Consider the following 16770-nt stretch of genomic DNA (forward strand, 5'->3'; position numbering starts at 1 on the left):
CAAGACGGCAAGCGGCTAGCGAAAACGAAGAAAGCATTACATGCGTATGATTTTCCAGTACTTTTATTGTATTTTCATTTATATAATAAGCAAGTCGAATGAATGTTGTAAAATGACACCGCACCATCATACTACTAAACGCTAGTTTTTGGTTGCTTGCCCCCGCCGCTCGTTTGCTCACCGCACGCGGAAAGGGTTTTGCACAAAATTTGAATATTTGTCCCATTTTAATATTCTAATTTCCTTTTCTTTACGGTATTGCTCTATCTACGGTAGGTGCTGTGCTGGCGAAAGGGCCGAGATATTACCCGTACAGCAATGACATTCACGACAACATTTAAATAGATACTACACAGTGTGTAATGATGATGAACAAATTTTGGTGGCCGAGATAGAATGTTTTCCCAATTGCCGGGGGAATTTCGTTTCGTTTACCACCCACCGTTTCAGCTATAGCATGACGTTATTGTAAATAATTTTCACCATTTTTTCGCATATTAGATAGATCATGCGCTCGTTTTTGCGCCGCACCAAACATTCCAAACGTTACAGAATCGCAGAATGGAAGTAGTTGGATGAGTTTGAGTTCAATTTGCTTGTTTTTTTTTTTCGTGTAGCTTTATATAATTTTGCAAGTATATTTCCGTTCCCTATTCGGTATTACATACACACATACAAAAACGAGTGCTAAATTTATTCACATCTAAATTCGTCAAAAAATTGCTAAACGAGCTAAACCCCAATAGCGGTTCCTCTCCCTTCTTGGTGGTGTTGGGTGCATATAACAGTGAAAATTTGCCTTTAAATGCATATAAACGCCTACAACATGGTACATGAAAAAATAAACACACATCGAATGCAAGCAATAGGATGGCTGCAAAATACAACGCTTAATGAATGAAGATGAGTTACACACACTGTACTAGAAGTACCTACTACTTTGGTTTGGTCGACTGCCACCAGATTTCACCCCAAGCTCTCAAGTTCTCAGGTTTGCCTCATTCTAAATACAATTATACTAGTTGTAAATGCAAATGCGCTTATTTATGTGGGTGTGTGTGTGTTTCTTAATTGCTATGTTGCTATACCCTTATTGACGCTTAGCGATGCTGCCCAGAAAGAATCTTGCTCGTGTGTGGATGGGTTTGTCCCTCTACCACCCTCTCGACGTTACACAATATTAATCGTATCGAGTTTGGTGGATGCTTCATCAAGCACCATCGGTTGAGACACTGGGAAAGATGAGCGGGAATGTGTGCACAGTACAATTGGGGCGATATTTTAAAGGGGGGAAAGAAAAAAAAATGTAAATTGTATTGTAGTAAACGGTCGCCGAAATGCAGCTGCGATTTTGTTTTTGTTTGTCAAACTTACACACGAAATGCATGCATGTATCACTTCTCAAGACGAACACGAGACTGGACAAAAAACAAAACAAAAAACAACCCCCAAACAAACACACGCACGTGGGAGCTCCCATGACACGCTGGTTAGTAGTCGCAAATGGTTTGAAGCCGTAAATGCTTGCGCATCTGCTTATCCGCTTTCAATGGTTTGAAAATTTAAATGGACAAAAAATGGAACGTACGAGCACACCATCCCAAATCGGTTGCCGGATGTAAGTGATGGTAGTAAAAGCAAAACAACAAACTCACAACTCACGTATGGGACGAACGCTACACGATCACAAGATGTTGTATTAAATTAAATAAAAATGCACACTCTCGCCCTTCCGATGCAGCTGTTTTGTACGCATTTGGGAAGGGACAGAACATTGGTGCCTCCCCCCCTCCCTTCCCTTGGTTGCATGCAAAAAAGGCCAACGAAAAAAGAAATAGGATAAAACGCGGTCACTCGGCACCGGGGTACGGCTGTCGAGGTTCGTCGTCTACTTGGTCTTCTTACTAGCGCCGCCAGCTGTGGCCGCCCGCAGCTGCTTCAGCTCCTTGGTCCAGATCAGATTGTTAAAGAACTCGCCCAGCAGGTACAGGCCGACGCAAAAGCCGAGACTGACGGCGAAGAACAGGATGCGCTGGGGTAGATTCAGCACGTCCAGCACCGGGTACACCCAGATGCCGCCAAAGTGGCGCACCACGTGCAGCCAGCCGAGGTACGAGGCCATAAAGATGCCCAGCCCGGTAAGGCCGGCCTTGCGCGACGGATACTGCCGGAAGCTGGTGCAAATCTCGATCACCATGAAGATCACGATGTTGGTATGCATGACGTGATTGAGCCAGCTGGAAAGGTGGAAAGTTGTATTAAAGCAAGAAAAACAACGAGGAAAGCAAACGCAAATACCCAGGAAATACGGCATCCAGTGCCTTCGGGAAGACGAGCTCGCGGTCGATCGCCATAAGCGTCCAGAAGGTAACACCGACATTGAGCGCCACCGGGAAAGCGAACGCAGCCAGCATGTAGTCCTTCAGCTTGCGGATGAGTGGCATCCGCTTCGGGGCGACCTCGTTGGTACCGATGAAATCATTCAGCAGACAAATGGTGAAGTAAACTGCTTGTAGAATCTGAAAGCAAAGTTGCATAGGAAAGGACTCTGTTTTAGTGAAAGTTTGGATAAATTGAGCAGGTATATGAGAGTGAAAGGCATCATCAACGGATCAAGGCTCCCGACGGCACGTACCGCATCCCATACGGTGAGAAACTTCAGCTTGCCACCAAACTCTCCGCCCGGTCGCAGCATGCCGGGTGGAAAGTGGACGTACGTAAAATCGTAGTAAATGCCGTACGAAAACTGTACCGCCACGATGAAGTGCATCAGCGTACGGAGTGCACCGTAAACGCCGCGCTGATAGCCATCGCTAGACTTGGATTTGGCCATCGCTGATTAGAGGATGATTCAATCGCTCTCGAGGTGATATAATTTCTTTTGCCCTTTTTGTATTTTTCTTATAGCTGCACTTTCCTCAAACGGGCGACGACCGAGAACACTTGAGGCGGTACAGCAGCAGCAGCAGCAGTTCCTTCTTCACACTGGCGGCGGGTTTGTATCACTGACGAGTGCCGCGCTGTAGATGACTGTGCATCTTTCCGCAAAGAGGGTCCTAAAAGCGGCGGGCGGTTGATTATCTTGACGCCACCGATAGGCTGAAGCTGGAGCAATCAAACACACTGAACTTTGACCGCCCGGGAGGGGAGAAGGTAGCTCTAATAAAAAGTGGGCCCCCGTCAGACGAGTAGAAAACAACGTCGCTCCGTCTGTAGGCCTGTGTGCGTGATTGTTGACATTTTCAGCCTGACTTTTTGACAGCTGGCAGTTAGCCCTTCCGAACGAGCGAGAGAGAGAGAGAGAAAAGAGAGGCAGGCGTGCGCAATTCGGCGCTTTCTGAAAAATTACCCCCCGAGACGGCTGCACAAATAAACAAAGTGTTCCGTCCCCAACACCACCACCCCTTATAACGCTGTGAAATGCTGTGATTGATTGCAAACTAGCAAACATTTAGTGAAAGAGTATGCTGTAAAAAAACAACAACAACGCATCCCATACAAAGGGTTGTTCATTAGTCATTTGCTGTATCTCGTACGGATCGAAGTGCCTTCAAGTCGAACATTTGCCTGTGCAAAAAGTGCAAAATACTATCGACTATTGGTTCACGGTTCAGTGCTCAGTGCTTCCTCATCGATAGTGCTTGCCCCGCCGTATCAGCTGATTCGGTCGTTGGAATGCACGCAAAGTTCGCTGAACTCTCTCACCGCCTTGGTTGATTTCTTGTGAACGGAGAGGAAAGCGGAAGAATCGGTGAGTATTGTTTTTTAATCTTGCATCCTCTCGGCGTAATGAGTTTCTGCGTGCCGAAGTTGATTTGATTGTATTTTTAGAGAGAAAAGACCTTTCCCTTGACGTCGATAAAATAAGCATTTGGTGGTTGGTGTAAAAACACACACCATGGTGTCGAACACTGTAGCAAAGTTGTTCGCCAATTTGTTATTACTGTCTATTGCTATCAAATTGTAATCATTTTGGTTAGCTTCATTTCATGTTCATAATTTTATATTTCTTTGACTTAAATCAGATTCAACAAAAAGAGGTTTTATCGCCAAATAACCAAATGATAGTAAAAAGTTGATGCTTATAGGGGGCAGTACGGATGGGAATCTAACTCTATCCGGTTTTGTAGAGACCGGCACGTTTGCCCAATAGCCCAGTGGTTGGCAAAGTACCGTTCAAACGTCATATATACTGCTGTTTAATTAATGATGGCAACTCTTTTCCCTTCTTAGAACTATCATGGAGCAGATTAGTGTTGGCCAAAACTGATTCAAGTTCATGAATCTGAATGAATCTTTGAAATAATTCAATGAATCTGAATCTCGGTTGCAAAGATTCATGAATCTCCAAAGATTCATGAATCTCAGAATATTCACGAATCTTGAAAGATTTGTCAATCTCCAATTTGTTCATGTATCTCTAAAGAAACAAGGCTCAAGAATCTCGAAAGATTTATGAATTTCGTAAGAAATCTCGAAAGATTCACTAATCTCTAGGTATTCATGAATCTGAATTCATTCATACGTCTCCAAAGATTCATAGAGCTTGAGCTTCTCATATTCTTCTTCTTGGCGTAACAACCCACGTGGTCATGCCAGCTATACAGGCTTTTGGAAATTCTTGGCAAATCCACGTAGCCAGACAGTTTGTTTTTCTGCGGGGAGACGGTCCATACGAGGTTTGAACTCACAGTAGGCACGCTATTTGGCGGATCGCGCGGTTGGTGGATGATACGTGAATCCCTGGAGATATATGAATTTTAATGCATTTATTTATCTGTTAGACTCATGAATCCTTGAAGATTAAATTATCTTTCGATATTGTAGAATAACGAATCTTTGAAGAGTCGATTCGAGATTCGAAACACTCATGACTGAAGATTCATATGAATGAGTCTCAACAAAGGATTCATGCAACCGAACATTAGAGCAGATGGGTTTAAACAGTTTTTCCCTATACATCGAACTTTATCGGTATTTTTATATGATTTTGTCTTTGATGCCATATGGTTTGCCGGTCTCCAAACAATACACCAATTGTTTAAAACAATGAAGAAGAAGTGTAAACATTGTTAATGTTAGTTTGTTTATTTGTTTGTATTTAACAAACATACACTGTAAAAATGCTATCCATTCACTATGTGAAATAGTGCAAACTGTTATTACTTTTTTGGTTTATTATATGATTATAAAACCGCATAATATTGAGAATATATAGAATTGGACGACCATATTTGACCTCCAGATACTGGTGAGTTGGGTGAATCATTGAAAATTGTACCATTTTTAAAAGAAAAAAACCCTCCAAAGGCAATTTACTCCGTCGACAGTAACAGATTAGGTCCGAACTAGGACTATTTGATTGGCTTGATTCGATTAATTATTGAAGGACGACTATCCATCCCCCAGTCTAAGGAAGTTGTGTCGGTCTGGAACAGTCTCGAGCAGCAGAGCTTATCAAAGCTGCTTAAAGACACCCGGATAGTTATTAAGGAGGAACGGTCACGTCATGCTACTTAAATATACCTTCTGAATATGTAATAATTAACCAAAGTTTCTATGTGAATTATTAATCGTTGTTGATGATAGATAACATTTTAAGACATTTTAAGAAAAAAATCAAACGTTGTGCAAGTCGGTTACAAATTTGTCTGCAAATGTAAAACTATTCGTTGTGTTTAAAGTGCTTTAAGAAAGAGTCTTGTGGATTGAATGAAACATGTACCCGTTGAGATTTTATACCGGCCCTCAAAATGCTGCAGAGAGCGCGTTTAAAGAAAAACCATTCATTTCTTCGTTCGTTTCCGTAATCTACCAACACCGACCACTACATTTTATTGTAGACTCTATAAAAACAGCCGGTATCCGCATCGTGTTGTGTGGAATGTTACCTTTGCGCAAACACACACTCACACAACCCAGGCCAAGGTGTTTCTGGTGTTTTGATAGCATATGGTTACCATCAAGTGTGGGCGCAACCGTGGTGCATGTGTCACGGATCACGGGCGTTCTGTTTGTTTGCGAGAGGTAATCTTGACAAGCGCACCATGGCGGGCAAGTGTGTGTGCTTTCCGCTGGATGTAGTAAGTGCACCAATCAACAGCACAGCATCGTTACATTTTGCTTATCTTCTTTTTTTTTTGTTTTCGTTCACCTTTTGCCAACCGGATCCAGTGAGGGAAGGTAATAATGATGGGCCCTTCTTGCTTGACCGAGGTCAGGTGTCACTGTTGGGTGGAATGATGTTTTGAATATATAGCTTCAGCTCGAGCGGTCCTGCATACATGCTGTCCTGTATGATGATAGTACGTATTATACGACAGGTTAGAAGGGAAATTGAATCATTTTGTCCGGTTTATTCCACCATCATTTTGTGGTAGCTATTTTCGATCTTTTGTTAGTACTTTATGTCTTATAGATAAAACGTTTGTATTGTATTTTATGTGACTGTTTGTATGCATAATCGAATAATTAAACATAACACTCTTGTATGGAATTATTTTCTTATTTCTGGAATAATTCAATCATGACATAAAAAAATACCTCTGATGGGCACAAATTTTGTGGCAAATGGCTTAAGAACATGAGCAGATTGTTTTTTGTTTTAAATGTTTATATAATAGGAAATATAAGGTGTTTATTGCTTAATGTTACATATATTTATTTAATTATTTCACTCTCCAACGGCTACAATATGTCTCATGCGGACATTATCTCCCAGTACCCTGAATAACTTAGAAAATGCAGTCTTAGTCAGTATGTTTATTCTAGAGATTGACCTAACTTTTATTGCAATAATCGAAAGCAATCGTCACCAATATTAGTAACGCATTTCCTGTGTGACATGACACAAAACTCCCGTTAAAATGTGCGGCCAGCTGTTTGTAGTAACGGTATTTAAAAAACACAAAAAAAAACGTAGCAAACGGTCACACCTCTCCTGGCCCACCGACGGCTCCAGACTGGAAGCCGTCAAAGTTTGCCGGCAGTTTGCGTAACACTTTGGTGCCGTCATCCAGAGGGGACAAAGTCGTTAAAGTGATTATGTGATTTGTTCCAAACCTCTACTATCACCCCCTCCCCCCCCCCGCCCTGTCATCGTCTTCATTCCGATGCAACTTCCAGGCACGGCGTACGAACGTACAGTACAAGAAAGGTTGAACGGAGCAACGTACGTGTACGTGTGTATCGATTTTTGGAGCATACCGAATAGGCCGACCAATGTCGAATTGCATTTGCTTCCGAGGTTCGGGTCTGCCCGTCTCAAGTGGCTTATGGGAAGGTGATCTTTACCAGTGACCTCACACACTGTGCCGTGGTGGCTCGATTGCGGTAGACGGTAAAAGTGGATCGATAGTAGGTCTTATTATGATTCGGTGAAATTAGGAGGTCATTTTATTCACCTTTTCATTAATAGCTTGGACATTCGTAGAAGGGTGTAGAAGAAATTTCAAAAACTCGCTTTTAGTGATAGAAAAATATTAAATTAATAATATTTCTATAAAGTGAAGTTTTATATAATAAATAAGTATCGTAAACTGGAAATTTAAAAGGATTTTCTTAGATAGCTTTCAAACTTTTGTTGTTGCCAACTAAACAATGTTTGCAATAAAAAAAATCATAAAAGGGGTCTAGGGTCTTTTGTGACATTAAAAGTTTATTGTTAACAACGAATTAGCTTTATCTTAGAAAAGAATTGAACTCGGAAAATGTAGAAAAAAAAACAATAGAAGAAAATAGAATAATAAATTTAAAACACCGGAAATAACGTCGTTTTATTCCATGTTACATATTAACCAAATGAGTTTAGTGACACTTACTTAAAGCCTACCAATTTATCTCTCTATTTCTCTCTCTCCCTCTCTCACACACACACACTCTTATATACAACAGTTGACCTTCAACAAATGACCAACAGAGGAGAGGAGTGGCAGTAATTAATTGTTTCATCAAAATATACACGAAACACGCAAAACAGAAGCAGTACGACTGTTGTGCACAGAAATAGATACTGTTACAATGAGTAAGTAACAGCTCCCGTACCGGAACAATGCAATATCTGTACTTGGGTTATCATTCGTTTTACAGGGTTATTGCAGTGTTTGGTGGGACAGTTCCTTCACTCTTTCTTACGGGAAATTAACTTTATACGATGGGAATTTAACATCATAGGGTTTTGGACACAGGTTCCTTGGAAATTCCTATAGCATTTGTCATAAAAGAGTGCAATAGAGTACTATGAGAATCCCTGAAAACCCCTGAAAACCCCTGTAATTGTTGTTGGTTTGTTGTTATGCTTGCAATAAGCATGACAATGTATTTTTGTTTATTTTCTTTGTTACATACAATAACGTATTGTAAAATACTTAAGAATATAATGTAATAAAATATTATAATACAATAAATAGAATAAAACATTAGGTTCAAATTGAAATAATTGCCAAAAGTTTATTTTCTTTGTAAAAAAAATATGCTCAATTTACCAAACACCAGGCGTCTCCATGGAATCCTTTTACAAAAAAAAACACAAAAACAATATTCCGGTACTGCCGGATAGCTTTTCCGAACACACCTGCAACCGTACCGGGCGTCAGCAGCAACAGGGCGATAATGGTCGGGTCATTATCGCCTACCAGATCGCCCAGGGGCCCCCCTAGAGCAGGCAAATCGAATGCTTGTCGATTTTCCAAAAGCCGCCACCACCCCGTGATACCACCGTCTGCCGGTGCCGGTGCTCCTAGCTTTGTTTATGTTGGGATTTTATTTTTAACAAATTGCGTACATTTTATCATCAACCGAAGTGTTTTCCCCTGTTTTATTATACCAGCAGCGTGCGTGCCTGCGTGCGTACCGTTCGTGCAGCGGCGTAACAAGTGCTCTCCGGGCGGAAAGGAAACGTTTAAACAAAACCAAAAATTTCACGAAACGGAAACACGATCCGGCGAAAAGTTTGCGCTATTTCGTGTGCGGGGAATTGCGGCGCACTCTTCGTATTCTTTTCTCTTTTTTTTTTAACGCGGTACTGCATTTTACACTGGAGCGGCGGATTGGTGCCTTTCGACCTTACCCACCCTAATGCGGGCTACGGAAGCCACCCATAAATCTTTCGCTTTATTGATCCGCTTGCCATAAAGAATTTCGCAAGTTGATGTGTTGTTGATGATTTTGATGGTGTTTGCTCATTTTTTTCCCCGTTCGGAAAGTGAAGCGGAAGGGAAGGAAGGATATGCCATGCAAAAAATGTGCACACTTTTTGACACAACTCCGAATGTTCACAACCCGTTGGAATGTTTTACATTGGCTGGAAAGTGTCTGTATGTTTTCGCTCTTCCCGGTACGCGCGGGAGTGTGTTTTGTTTGTGCGATTCTCTGACCTTGAGATGCTTTTCTAATTTTGGACAGTTGCATATTTACGGCAACTTTTTCCATCGATCGCTCATTTCATTTTTTATTCGAAAATGTGTATGTTGATATAGTAAACGCAGTGGGAAATTGGTCTATTTGCAACATTTCAATATTGCGGGAAATATTTGTATGAGTGCTATTTTGTTAAATCATTTCTTGCAGCGGCATTCTACTCCGTGCATAAAGCTAAGGTTATTGATTAAACAAAGGGCTTACATTTAAATTTAAATTTGCTATTGCGATACTAACCAAACACCAGTATGTCAAGAACTTGGAGCGTCCACCGTACTCCGTCGGTCGCATCATCTTCGGCATGTCGAGATCATCCGGGATGTGGACGAAAAAGCGATCGAAGTAGATCGCGTACCCGTACTGCCCGAACGCGATCAGATGCCACGTGATGACGAAGGCGGGCAGCTTGTACAGTTGCACGCTAGACATTCTGTCCGCTTTATGATACCCTTTGCGTAATTACACGGCTGTTGACACTAAAGAACACCTAACCACTTCAAAAACAGAATAAAAAAAAACACGTTTCGTCGAAAAATACGGATAAGGAAATGTATCGCAGCAGTACGCACAGCTGTTTTCGTGTCTGTTTGGACCAATGCTACCCCGTCTGCTCGTTATCTTGCGTATCTTTCCACTGCACTTGGAACTTACTACAAAAGAGGATACACCTACACGGAAGGGCAGCAACGGCTCATTAGGAGCGTACAAAATAACATACAATTTGTTCACTTCCAGCACACACGCACACAAAGTGGAGCTGATTGTTTTGTTCACTTTGACCACTTGCCACACGCAACCGTAAGATGAGGGAGAAACTGCGACCAGACAAAACAGGAAAAAGGGAAACAATTTTTTCACTGTAACATAATTCCTTATGCCGATGATGCGGTCACGAAATGCGGTTGGGTTGTGTTTTTTTTCTCCCTTTCAAAAGGCCACAGAAACGTCTGCGCGGAAGTTCGAAATTTCGAGGCACAGCCACACGGTGACGTTTGATTACTGACTGCCCCCCCCCCAAGTGAGCTGGGACGGATGCAGCAGCAAAAGGACTGGATGTAAAGGAAAGCAAAGCAAGCTTTGTCTTAGTTTTCACTCTTTGTTTTGTGTGCTGGGAGCGTATTATAAACTCTCTTGCAGTGCTTAATAGTGGGAATCTGCTTGCGTGTTGGTATTGGAGAGGGTGCTACACGTGCTTTAAGGTTGATGAGAAATGGATACACTTCACCAACTTCACTTTTTTTATCACATTTCAATGGCACCCTTTGGGAATTGGAGTAAAATTAGGCCAGCGACAGAACTGCTGGCGTCAGCACACTTTAATAGAACACTCACGCTGCTTTCAACTTTCACCTAAAAACCTGTACGTATTATGGAGAACGAACACCACTGTCGACAGCACGCGAATGAATGAGCGTGATGTTGGGTGAACAGCGCGCAGCGTGCAGCTACACAGTTGGGAATGGTAGTGCACATTGATGTGTGCGTGAGTGTTGGTTGCCATGAAAATGAAGAGCAAATGACACGAAAGAGAGAGAGAGAGAGAGAGAGTGAATGAGTTAGAGAGAGGGAGATAGGCAAAAAAAATGCGCAACCATTGCGCTCTTGCTGCGTGGAATGAAGTGATGGAGGCGCCCCGTACTTCCTTGATGGTCTCACATTTTTGGGAAGGTGAGCGAAGATGACACTTTTGCCATTAAATATACATATCGTGCGTGAGAAGGCAAGAGTGGAAACAGCACTCAGCGCAGCTGTTGTGCAGTAGCGGCAGCAAATGAGAGAATTTTGGCCATAGCGCAGAACGGAGCGTGTATGTTCACGCATTTACCGCGCTTCGTGTGTTTCATATCTGATTGTATTTGAAATTTGTTTGTTTGATGGTTATTTTGAAAACAATTCATGTAACAATACATTAAAGTATTTAATTACTTAATAAGAGGGAATAATGCAGATTTTCTCATCAGCTCTTATAGCTTGCCAATGTATTTAGTTGCTCATCAAATGTACTTTTAAACGGGTGCTATCTTAAATTTAAAAGATTGTAGAAATTTAATGAGATTTTGTTTCATCCCACCCAAGAAAGCTAAAATCCCACACATACATGCGAAAAGCTAAAAAACAAAAAAAATCTAGCTTTTTTGAATTTATACTTTCTTCATTCCATACATCTCTTCGTTCATTCCAGAGGCGTCAAACTCTCATTTTTTCTCATCTGTTGAAATCTTTCAAAATCTCTTATCGTCTATACTAGTGATGGTAAAATGAAGTTTTCATCGGTATCGATTCCGGCTAGCTTCGAAGTTTTCTGGAATTTATACCGGATAGTAGGCCCGGTACCAGTTTCCGGAATGGATTCCAGAATTGGCTCCATAATCGGAATCGGCTCGGCTTCGGCATCTCCATGAGAAGAGACGTTTGACGTTTGACGTTTGGGATGCTACATATTGATAGCCAATCAAAATTTACTAATAAACGATCCGTTCTCATGGAGATTCCCGGACTGATTTCGCTACTGAAACTTCTTATTTCAATTCAGGAACTGATTCTCATTCTGGAGCTAATACCAATTCTGGAGTCAATTCTGATTCTTTTACCGGAACAAATTGCGATTCCCAGGTCGATTCTGAGTGGAAATCGATTTGGAGCCGACTCTAATTCCAAAATCTATTCCGATTCCCGAATCGGCACCGGAGTCAACTCCGGAATCGGCTCCGGAATCGGCTCCAGAATCGGAATCGGATTCGGAATTGATACGGAATGCAGAATCGGTATCAGGTAGGTCCGTTTCCAAGCTCCCACCACTAGTCTATACCATTTTTTACTAAGTTACTTTTTTAGTATCGTATAAACCAAAAAATGTTTACTAAATATCATTTTTTCCTTATGAATATTTCTTATAAATAAACTTGTAAATAATGTTTGCCAAAAAGGGTAATAAATATTCGAACTTACCAAATTCCAGTAGGTTAGAAATATGACCCGTCCCTTCAGCGGGAGTGGAAACTTTTCACTAGCGGCCAACAAGCTCCCGACTTCCTCCAACCCTGCCAGATTCTTATCAGTGTAGACAAAATCGTAGTACATAGCAAACACTTCCGTTAGGAGCATTATGCTGTACGAGAGCCTACGTCGTACTGTGGTTGTTTTGAAAGCTTTCAAACAGTCATCCATAATAATATATCCTTCTTTGTACATTTTAAACGAACAAAAATTGTATTCTTGCAATATAAAGTCGAACTAGTCAGGCGGTTCCGGAGTTTACGTTTTGATCGTCAAGGCAAAGCTCAACAACTGATCGTATGTATGGGAAGCTTTTCTCTTACTTAGTAACAATATTGAAACCAGTTGCGTGAGTGCAGTCTATTACGCTGCACTATGATGATGGTTGCATTTGTTTTGCCTTGAACCGTTGCATTTCACCTGCACGCTGCCCGAGGCACGATCATTGCTCGATCAGTGCTTTAAAACGAGCAAGTTAAACGATTTTCAGCGGTTACAATGTCAACATAGCACTGTTAGATATTGAATCGTTGTATAGGTACAGTTTACGAATAAATATGAAGTATATGGTAAGTGTATTATGTGTCTAATATAATTATATTATATAATTTATATTATTTAATACGCTTAACATAAAAATATTTGTATTGAGAACATTGACACTGCTTACTGTACAAATATTATTATTATTATTATGCGAGTTTGTGCACACTACGCTTAAAAAAAACCCATAGTGAAGAATAATTTCGTCATACGCCTCCCAGACGATTCTATCTTGCCACGCTTATCTATATGATTCATTTGCAGCACGAACGATGGAAGCCACGGACCGACTTTGCATCATTCCTCCGAGCGAGTGGATAGAACTTCGTGAGCTCTATCGCCTCAACTGGCCGGAACATCATGTGGCCTACGCAACGGTCGACAACTTCATCCGGTGGTACGAAAAGGATAGTGGCATTAAAAATCTCACCATTTACTGTTTGAATGGCAGCTGGCGAGAGGATGGAACTTACTTAATACTGGTACGTTACAGCTAACGAGCTACCGAGTTTTGTCGCGTATTTCACATTTTTGTTTCGTTTTGTATATATACTAGGATCGCTATCAACTGTTTGCATACAGTCTGGATCCAACGAACTGCGTACTGGAGAAAGCACTTCATCTGCTTGATTGGAGCGGCGGGCTCAAAGTGAGCTCCTTACTTTCACGCCATCGGCCCCCAGTCATCAATGTGATCACTTCCAAAGGTCTTGAGAAAGAGTACGACAGTGAAACGTTCCTGTACTACATGCCGAAAGCGGAATGCGATGCACTGCAGCTGTCCGTGCCGGAGGGATTTGAACTGAAAGCGCTAAGCGCGGATGATGCGTCCACAGCGAACGACGTCTGGCCCAACCGGCACCAGGGTTCGCTATTCTTGTTGCAGCGGCTGGCCGCCTGGAACCCGAACGCCGGACTGTACGAGTGTGCTACGGGTAAATTGGTGGCCTGGTGCTTCCGACTGCAGGCCGGTCCGCTCGGTGCACTGCAGGTTGACGAGGAGTACAAGCGGCGAGGCTTTGGAACGGTGGTCGCCATTGCGGTGGCAAAACAAATCGCCAATCTTGGGCAGGATTGCTTTGCATTGGTTAATGCGGCGAATGTACCGTCGAAGAAAATGTTTGAGCGCATTGGCTTTAAACACGACGGCGAAGCGTATTGGGTGAGAAATTTACCGACTGTGGCAGGACAATGGAAGGATTAGGAGAAAACTAGTTATCTCACGTATAGGAGAAAAACACTCATACATGATCAAATGTTTTGTAAAAGATCTTTAAAAATATGTCCCTGAAAATCATAAAAAATTGTAATAAATATAAATTGAAACAAATAAAAAAAATACGTTAAAATTGCGACAATAATCAACCCCACTGTTTTTCAGTACATGCGGACTCTACTGTTAGCGTAGCAAAACTAATGAGAACGTACTATCAGCTTTCACTATCTAGAGCCTCTCTTGTAAATAGTCGATTATCTCTCCGTGTGCTCTTAGTCTCATTCCTTTAGTTGAGCCTGTAGCGATGACTGACTGTGATCAACTGGTAGAAATACCTCCCAAAGACTGGATAGAGCTAAAACATCTGTTTCAACGCGATTGGCCGAGGCACGAGTTTGCCTACTATCTATTGGGAAATTACATATGCTGGAAGTCCAAGCACCATGAGCCAATAGACGTAAAATGCTACTCCTTAAATGGCAACTGGAGAGCAGACGGAACATTTGCACTACAGGTAAGTTGCGATAGATTATAAGATCTAGGTATATTTAAATAACAACCTCTTTTTCCATTTGTTTTAGGATGGCTTCGAGATCTATTTTTATTCAGCAGCTCAAGACGTCAACTGCACTACGTTGATAAGACTACTATCTCAAATAGAATGGGAATCTTACCACGAAATCAGTATGGACTATCTTGAGAAGTACCATCCAACGGTGGAGCGAATCATCGGTGACAGGGGTCTTACGGTGGCGAGCAGTAATTTAGCTAATTATTATTTCATGTCTAAAGAACAAGCACTTGCACTGCCCTCACCAGCTATCCCTGCTGGATTCGTGTTTGAAAGGTTACAGTTGAAGGATTTGGACTACATCTACGCACAGTGGCCGCTACGCAATCACATTAGCTACGAGGCAGGATATGGGCTGCTGAAACGGTTGATACAGTTGAATGCAAATGTTGGTTTGTTCAACGACAATGGTGTGCTTGTTTCGTGGTGCTTAACGTAAGTTGCATGGTAGGCAAGAACTGTGTAAAAACTGAATACACATTATTTATAAAGTATGTATTTAATCCGTAGCGATCAAACCGGTGCTCATTCCGATCTACAAACTATGCCCGAACATTGCCGGCACGGATACGGACGAATGGTTGTGGTGGAACTGGCGAAGAGATTAGCTTGTTTCGGATCGGATTCCAAAGCGTATGTTTTGCATGACAATCATAAATCGATCAAATTGTTCGATAGTGTTGGATTTGCGAATATACAAAATCTCCGTTGGGTGGTGGTGAATCCAACAGTAAAAAAAAACTATTAGCAAATGAGATGTTTTATTAACCCGTCCTGGGTAATAAGTACAAAATTTAACAATATTATTCCACTATTCACTACATTAAAAAATGTGTAGGCACTTGATCTTGAAAACAAAATCGTAGACTATCTATACTGTGTGCTGTGAACCAGTAACAATATACAGGTAGTCCCCGAGATACGCAGTACTTGTTATACACGAATTCGGATATACTCGATTTGACAGTTCGTTGAGCAAATTGTACTGATTTGACACATCAATTGTCAAATGCAAACTAAATTCCCATTCGGTCGTATTTGAAAAATCGTTCAAAAATATTTTAAAAATCATTCTCATATCAAATAATCAAATTAGTGGCTGGAATTTACCGCCTCAAGCAAACTTGCACAAAAATTAGAAACATTTTTCCTGAAAATCATTAAATTCGAGTTATGCGGTTCCTGCTCGGTCCACATTAATAGCGTATCTCGGGGACAACCCGTGCAACTGTTTTAGTTATCGGACGAATTGTTGGCAAATTTGGTGAAACTGTTGATAAGATAACTAAAACAGTCCAATCGCTTGATAGGAACATAAACAGGTATGTACCTGTTTAAAGATTATTATTTTGCTTATTTATGGCTATATTATTGCAATGATGCCACTTATCAAATCAAAGAAGAAAATTTTAGAACAAATATGTAAAAACTGTGTTTAAGGAATAAATTTATAACATGACAATTATTAATTAAAGAAGAAGAAACGATCGATTACGTGACATTTTAATGTATTACATGGTATTGATTTTTTATGAGAAGTGCGGAAAAGTTCATTATTTTCGATTAAAGAATAAAATATCTCGCTTGAACGAATAGTAAAGTCAATGTGTGTAGCCATTTAGTTTAGTTTTGTTGAATAAATATTTGACTATAATGTCTTATAATGTTTTCAACTTCAACATATTTTTTTCATAAAAGCGATCAGCGTCGGGTTTAATAATTTAATTAGCGAAAGAACTAGCTGATAATGCAACAGGAAATGGTTTAATGCATATCCGTTTGAAATATCATTCTCCTGTGAGTCACGTTCAATTGTTCCCCGGATTATCCCGTTACCGTATCCAAGTACGATTGCCTCCAAAGCTTTAACCCTCAATTCATTGTTAAAACACACCCCCTTTTTGCTACCTTCTTCGCACAAATGGGAATCGAACTGCCGAAGGTGGCACGACGATCAACGCTCCTCGCAACCACCTTGGCCCCATACCGACGCCCGGTGTACATTGCTCTTCTCGTTTTCGTATTG

At 41.2% G+C, this 16770-nt stretch overlaps 2 protein-coding genes across 11 annotated transcripts; one reads left to right on the plus strand and one right to left on the minus strand.

Annotated features, from left to right (window-relative positions):
• Positions 1-47: 47 nt before the first annotated feature.
• LOC121597557 (androgen-induced gene 1 protein-like) lies at positions 48-10829 on the minus strand. Of its 8 annotated transcripts, none has more exons than XM_041923385.1 (5): positions 10750-10829; positions 9655-9911; positions 2299-2519; positions 1906-2237; positions 48-1232 (listed from the first exon to the last, which is right to left on the minus strand). In XM_041923385.1, the coding sequence occupies exons 2-5, from the start codon at positions 9844-9846 to the stop codon at positions 1171-1173; spliced, it is 807 nt and encodes a 268-aa protein (XP_041779319.1). In that variant the 5' UTR covers positions 9847-9911; positions 10750-10829; the 3' UTR covers positions 48-1170. The 8 variants fall into 8 exon arrangements, 7 of the variants coding, with proteins under 7 accessions (XP_041779319.1, XP_041779318.1, XP_041779322.1 ...); XM_041923384.1 differs by having other exon boundaries at positions 9655-10085; positions 10750-10823; XM_041923388.1 differs by having other exon boundaries at positions 9655-9884; positions 10750-10820.
• On the plus strand, positions 3341-16320 carry LOC121597556 (glycine-N-acyltransferase-like protein 3). Of its 3 annotated transcripts, none has more exons than XM_041923379.1 (4): positions 3341-3751; positions 14450-14687; positions 14755-15179; positions 15255-16320. In XM_041923379.1, exons 2-4 carry the CDS (start codon positions 14478-14480, stop codon positions 15490-15492), a joined length of 873 nt encoding a protein of 290 aa, XP_041779313.1. In that variant the 5' UTR covers positions 3341-3751; positions 14450-14477; the 3' UTR covers positions 15493-16320. The 3 variants fall into 3 exon arrangements, with proteins under 3 accessions (XP_041779313.1, XP_041779314.1, XP_041779315.1); XM_041923380.1 differs by lacking the exons at positions 14450-14687; positions 14755-15179; positions 15255-16320 and adding exons at positions 7894-8023; positions 13222-13439; positions 13514-14293; XM_041923381.1 differs by lacking the exons at positions 14450-14687; positions 14755-15179; positions 15255-16320 and adding exons at positions 13222-13439; positions 13514-14292.
• Positions 16321-16770: the final 450 nt, after the last annotated feature.

This window comes from Anopheles merus, chromosome 3R (assembly GCF_017562075.2).
Source record: "Anopheles merus strain MAF chromosome 3R, AmerM5.1, whole genome shotgun sequence".
Classification (NCBI taxonomy): Eukaryota; Metazoa; Arthropoda; class Insecta; order Diptera; family Culicidae; genus Anopheles; species Anopheles merus.

What these genes read in the sequence shown, in the direction of transcription:
- LOC121597557 (XM_041923383.1), bottom strand. Translation starts at nt 2,833, where the DNA reads ATGGCCAAATCCAAGTCTAGCGATGGCTATCAGCGCGGCGTTTACGGT. An exon ending in CTGGATGCCGTATTTCCTGG is followed by an intron (nt 2,238 to 2,298) that starts GTATTTGCGTTT and finishes CCACCTTTCCAG; the next exon opens with CTGGCTCAATCACGTCATGC. An exon ending in GGCCACAGCTGGCGGCGCTA is followed by an intron (nt 1,233 to 1,905) that starts GTAAGAAGACCA and finishes CATCTTTCCCAG; the next exon opens with TGTCTCAACCGATGGTGCTT.
- LOC121597556 (XM_041923379.1), top strand. Translation starts at nt 14,478, where the DNA reads ATGACTGACTGTGATCAACTGGTAGAAATACCTCCCAAAGACTGGATA. An exon ending in ACGGAACATTTGCACTACAG is followed by an intron (nt 14,688 to 14,754) that starts GTAAGTTGCGAT and finishes CATTTGTTTTAG; the next exon opens with GATGGCTTCGAGATCTATTT. An exon ending in CTTGTTTCGTGGTGCTTAAC is followed by an intron (nt 15,180 to 15,254) that starts GTAAGTTGCATG and finishes TTTAATCCGTAG; the next exon opens with CGATCAAACCGGTGCTCATT.